General features: G+C 64.3%; 1 protein-coding gene across 1 annotated transcript in view; it reads right to left on the bottom strand.

The window, feature by feature from the left end:
- Positions 1-1,514: 1,514 nt before the first annotated feature.
- The window catches only part of NACC2 (NACC family member 2), a 32,326-nt gene continuing 28,372 nt past the window's right edge, over positions 1,515-5,468 (bottom strand). Inside the window, exons 3-5 of the mRNA XM_007458985.1 lie at positions 4,057-4,162; positions 3,654-3,751; positions 1,515-2,181 (exon numbers count right to left, since the gene is read on the bottom strand). Of these exons, the coding sequence (XP_007459047.1) occupies positions 1,676-2,181; positions 3,654-3,751; positions 4,057-4,162 (710 nt within the window). The 3' untranslated portion in view covers positions 1,515-1,675. The remainder of the gene's footprint in view (positions 2,182-3,653; positions 3,752-4,056; positions 4,163-5,468) is intronic.

Below are 5,468 nucleotides of genomic sequence, written 5' to 3'. Positions count from 1 at the left end.
AGTCTGGGGGTGGGGTGTGCCTCTGGCCAGGCCTGGGGGCTGCCTGGGACTCGAGGGGAAGGCAGCCCCTGGACGTCTGGACACGAGCACTTCGGACAGCCTGCGCCCCTCCCCGCAAACAGCAATTAAACTTCAGTGAGCTTTCCAGCCTCAAACCAACACTTCCACGCCCCCGCCACGCATTCCAGAACCCGTGCACCTGCAAATCGCCCCAGCTCAGGCCTGTGCCCACCATCCACCCACCCACCGCGTCAGAGGTGCGCATACCCCAGGGCTCGGAGCGCATGCGGTGGAGCCCAGCACGAGGGGCCTGGCTCCAACCCCGCCCCTTCCCCCGGGGCACACCCTGGCTGCGCTTCAACAGGCGAGTGGGCTATACAATGGAATATTACTCAGCCATAAAAAGGAATGAAATTGGGTCAGTTGTAGAGACTGGATGGATCTAGAGACTGTCAAACAGAGTGAAATAAGTCAGAAAAAAAACAAATATCGTATATTAATGCATATAAGTGGAACCTAGAAAAATGGTACAGATGAACTGGTTTGCAGGGCAGAAATTGAGACACAGATGTAGAGAACAAATATATAGACACCAACGGGGGAAAGTGGCAGGGGGGGGGGGGGGGGGGGGGGGTGGACGGGGGGACGGGACGGGACGTGGTATCCAGGTGGACCCACCCCCAAGCCGTAGTGGGTTGGGGCAGGGACCCCAATCCTCCCTAATTTTTTTGCTCTTTTGGGTCTGAAAGTTTCCAAACCATACATGAAATAGATCTGAATTAAGACGAAAACAAATAAACAAACAAACATAAACCCAATGTGGCTGCGGACTGCGTGGGCTGCCCCGGGGCAGCGGCCCCACCTCACAGGATGGTGGGTGGGTGGCCGGGGCGGGTGGCCAGGCTGGAGCCAGCAGGTGCCAGGGCCGGCGGCCCAGGCCCTGGGTCCCAGGTGGACCGAGGGTCCGTGGAGCCGCAGGGGTCGGGCAGACCCCACGGGCGCGGGGCAGGAGAGCAGACGCAGCCCAGATCGCCTCCACCGCCCACACTGACCAGCACAGCCCACCACTGTGCCAGCACCACCGCCCCCGCATACGCTCGCACACGCTCGCACACGCTCCGCACACACACCCAACCCCCCACACGCACGGCGGACCCGGCGGGCCTGAGCCCCGAGTCTCAGGAAGAAGGGAGAGCAAGGAGTTTGGCCCCTGGGGGCCCAGCCCTGGCCCGTGGTCCCGGAGGAGTGGTGGGGGTCCCCATGGGAAAGGAACGAGGGTCCCGAGACACGTGCTCCCGCCCCACAGGCCCCTGGCTTCGCCCCAGGCAGAGGGAGCCGTGGGGGCAGGAGGCCAGGCACAAGGGTCTGGCGGCCTCTCGCCCCCTCCCCGAACAGGGGGAGGGAAAGCTACAATGTGGAGACTAACCTCTCGAATATCAAAAAGGAGCCCCGGGACCTTCCTCGCAACTAGGTCACCAGGGGCCTAATCGTTTACAGTATAACGAATGCATTTGTTTCCTTCATGAATTTTAAATACAAGCAGAATAAAAATCACATTTTTTTCAGGCAACAGTAGCAGTTTGGTAGGTAAGTGGCTTGATCACATTTGTCTGTATTAGTAACGCATGCAAGCAGCTTCAGTACCCGCCTTGGCGCCCGGTCCGGCCTCGGGCCCCTACAAGGTCCCTGCGTACGGGCCCTCCGGTCTCCTCCCTGCGGCCGGCGTCGCGGGCCGGCTGCTGCTGGCGCTGCCCTGCTCGAAGGGCTGCGGGGGGCTCTGGCCCTCGGCGGGCAGCGGCTCGGGCGCGGCCACCTCCTGGACGACCGAGCCGGCCCCGTCGGCCTCCGAGCCGGCCTCGAAGGTGGGGTTGGTGGAGGCGCCCAGGTCGACATTCACAGCGTCAGTTCTCAGAGCCACGATGGCGGCTGCATCGCCCCGCCGCTCGGCATAGATGCGCTGCTCAAACACCTGCGCGGTGGCGGGCGGGAAGTCGGGGTCCAGGGGCGCGCTGGCGGCCGAGGAGCCCATGACCGTGCGGTACATCTCCACGCCCTCGGGCAGCATGGACTTGATCTTGGGCAGCCAGCGCTTGCGGACGCGGCGGGCGTTGGTGCACATGTCCGCGGCGATCACGTTCATCTCGCTCTCCTTGAAGCTGGGAGCGAAGTTCTGACAGTACACTGCAAGGACAGGGCGCCGGGAGGTGGCGTCAGCGGCCACCGACCCGCGGGAAGCCCACGGTGCCGGCCCTCCGCCTCCTGAGGGGCCGTGGGACTGAGTTGCCCTGGACAAGCCAGGGGGTGCAGCGCTCCGGGCTGCAGAGGCCACCGCGGGGCCAGGGGGGCCGGCCGGGCACCTCCAGGGTCTCCTCCACCCTGTTCCCCTCTGGCAAGGGAGGCCACAGGGCCACCGAGGCCTCCTCTGGGCCAGCCTGAAGACCAGCGCTCACCTTTCTCACTGCTGGAGGCCCCGCCCCGCTCCTCTGGGACAGCCTGTGGGAACCTTCAGGGGAGGGGCAGTCAGAGCAAACAGGACCCCAGCCTGCGGCTCTAGCAGGAGCACAGAGGGCCCAGGGGGCTCTGGCTCCTCCAGACCACTGGCTGGCAGTGCGGCCTTGGGTGGGCCCCCATCTCTGGGCCTCGCTTTCCCACTCTGTCCCACCCACCTTGCATCCTTGGTCAGACAAGCCTTTGAGAATCCCTGCCCTGGTGGAGTGGGAATCGGGGCAGGGCCTGGGCACCCACTCAGCTGTGAGGCTCGGGTCTCTCTGGGCCCGAGCAAAGGGCTGGCAAGGAGTGAGGAGGGGGCCGGCTAACACCTGTCTTCAGTCCAGTCCCTGGCCCGGAGACCCCAGCCCAGCAGTGGCATCATCATCCGCAATAATAACGATACGCCCTCTCCCGGCTTCTCCTCTAGGAGCCTCAAGACCCAGGTCTCCGAACAGCACGGAACCCAGACGCAGGTCCCCCAGGGTGAGCCCCCTCCACTGTGAGCCCTGCTCTGGGGCAACACCAGCTGCACCCCCTCTCGGCATCTTCCCAGAGCCGCTGCCAGCACCCCACCCGTGCTTTGGGACGCGATTACTGGCTGCAAAGGCCCCTCTTTGCTCTAAAACAGAATTAGCCTCACAAGAGAGATTTTTTAAGCCAGAAAACTAAGACAGTGTTTTCGCGTGCCGACAGCTACAGGAGGACGTGCTCTTGGCTGCACTGGCCCGTGCCGGGCACCGGTGGCTTCCTCCTCGTCTGGGGGGTGCGGGGGGGGGGATGGGGGCGGCGGTCTGCCACCGAGATGGACCAGACTCCGCCCCCACGGGCCCAGAAGCGGGAGGCAGAAGCGGGCCGAGCAGATGGCAAAGGCTCAAAATAACCCCAAAATGTAAATAAGCGGTTTTGTTCCAAAAGGAAAATTAGATCTATTTCACATATTAAAATAGTTTCGCAGCTGAATTCATCACGCTTGGAAACCTACCAAGAATGTTAACACCTCGAGACCGGGCCCCCGCGAGCTGCTCTTTTCTCCCCGTCGACCCTGCGGCCCGGCTTGCTCCTGGGGAGAAGCCACCTTTCCCAGGCCGACATCCAAGGGCCTGGGGGCTCCTGGAGCTCCTCGAGATGCCTCCCCACCCCTGAGACCCCAGTCCTCCTCTTACATTTCACAGCGTTCAGGACGCGGCTGTCCAGTGGCTTGCGGCTCGGGTCACTGGTGGACGAGCGGATGCCCGTGCCACAGCTGTTGGCCAGCGTGTTCCTGGTGGGAGGACAGGAAGGCGGGCAGCGTGAGGCCGCCGTCTGGAGGGGACGCACGGGAACGGGGTCCCTGCCTGCATGCCCCACCGCCCCTTAGGGGAAGGAGCGCCCCCCACCCCCCGCCCCAGTGGCATGGAGCCGGTGTGGTTCACTTTGCGCGGGGGGCGGGTCCACAAGCCCTCCCCAGACCCAGGTCTGGCCGACGGCCGCGGGCTGACACCTGTGAGGTCGGGAAGGTGGGGGACCCTGGACGCACGGCCTTGTCTAGAGATGATTCTAGAGACCGCAGGGCCCGCGGGGACCTACCTGTCAAAGAAGGTGGCGAGGAGGCGCCGCAGCAGAACCTTGTGCTTTACCCCCGCGCAGAGGTGGCAGTTCATCAGCTGCCCCCGCGTGATGTAGACACCAGAGCCTGCGGCCGCCAGACACAAAAGGGAGGCCCTCAACCCCAGACCCAGAGCCACGGGCGGCCCAGGGGCTGCTGGGGCCAGGACGGGCGGCCCACAGGTGAGGGGGTCGGTGGGGGAGGGTATGGGGCAGCCCCCCTCCAGGCCTGGGACCCCGAGGGGCTGGGGCACAACGCTCCAGGCCTCCCTCGCTGCACTGGGGCCCTGTTACCAGAAGCAGGCAGCCTTGGTCGCACGCTTCAAAGGGCTGTCCCCAAACTGCCCTCCCAGCCTCGAGGGGATTTGCCTGGAGCTGACCTGTGTTTGGGTTTGGGAAACCCTCATCTTGCCTCTCAGTTCTCCCTGAACACCAAAGAGCCGTGGGCAGTGATGGGAGCTGGAATCATGGAGGTCAGGCTGCAGCTCCCCGCTGCCCAGCACTGACCTCTCCGGGTGCCGGGACGGAAGAGCTAGCCCAGGGCGGAGACGGGACCAGCGAGCCCCACAGCTCTCTTCACCCCGCGGTCTGGCCAGGCCGGGCCCCCGCCAGGGTTCAGGCCAACGAAGGACAGGGACGACAGGAGCCTCGGGGAGGCCTCTGTTTACCCTGGACGCTGCCCGTGGAGAGAGGAGCTTCCGCAAGAGTCAGCTGGCGCGAAGAACACTGAAGGGCGAGGAAACGCCGGCCCTGCTCGGGAGCCTGCAGGGCCTCATCTGGGCCTTTGTCTACGATCTGACTTCTTACAGGGCACGTACTGAATATCCTCATTGGAAAACATGAACAAGGCAGTGTTCCCTTCTGGGTGGCGGTGGGGGCAGGGCAGAGATGCGAGGACCCCTGTGAAAGCTGCCACTCCGGCTTCGGGGGCCTTCCCCGGCTTAACGTTTTGTTCCCCACGATCCAGGTCTCCAGAGAAGCCCACAGGCACCGGTTAAGAAGCACGTGGCTGATTCTGGATGGAGACCACCATTGGGCGTCTCCGGCCACGACACACCAAGGGTCCCGCAGGGCCTCACCCCATCCAATGTCTGCAGAGCCTCAAACCCAAGGGCAGGACAGGTCACCCTGAGCCACACAGGCTGGACAGCCCCCTCGCTGTGGGGAGATCTGTAAAGGGGGACTTAGCAGGAGGCCTGGGGCCAGGTGGGGCCTGGCCAGGGAAGGCGGCCGGCCTGCACCCTTCCCAACCCCAAACTGACAGACAGGCCTCCCTGGGGACCATGCCCATCCACAGGGCCCCGAGAACCCGGCGCAGCCTGACGCTGGCGCTCCCTGAACAGAGGAGCTGGATGCTGCTTGGAATGACGCCAGCCAGCAGGGGCGGGGGGGGG

This window comes from Lipotes vexillifer, unplaced genomic scaffold, assembly GCF_000442215.2.
Source record: "Lipotes vexillifer unplaced genomic scaffold, Lipotes_vexillifer_v1.1 scaffold636, whole genome shotgun sequence".
Taxonomy (NCBI): domain Eukaryota; kingdom Metazoa; phylum Chordata; class Mammalia; order Artiodactyla; family Lipotidae; genus Lipotes; species Lipotes vexillifer.
The sequence above is the reverse complement of the archived record's forward strand: the minus strand, read 5'-3'. Positions and strand labels throughout refer to the sequence as shown.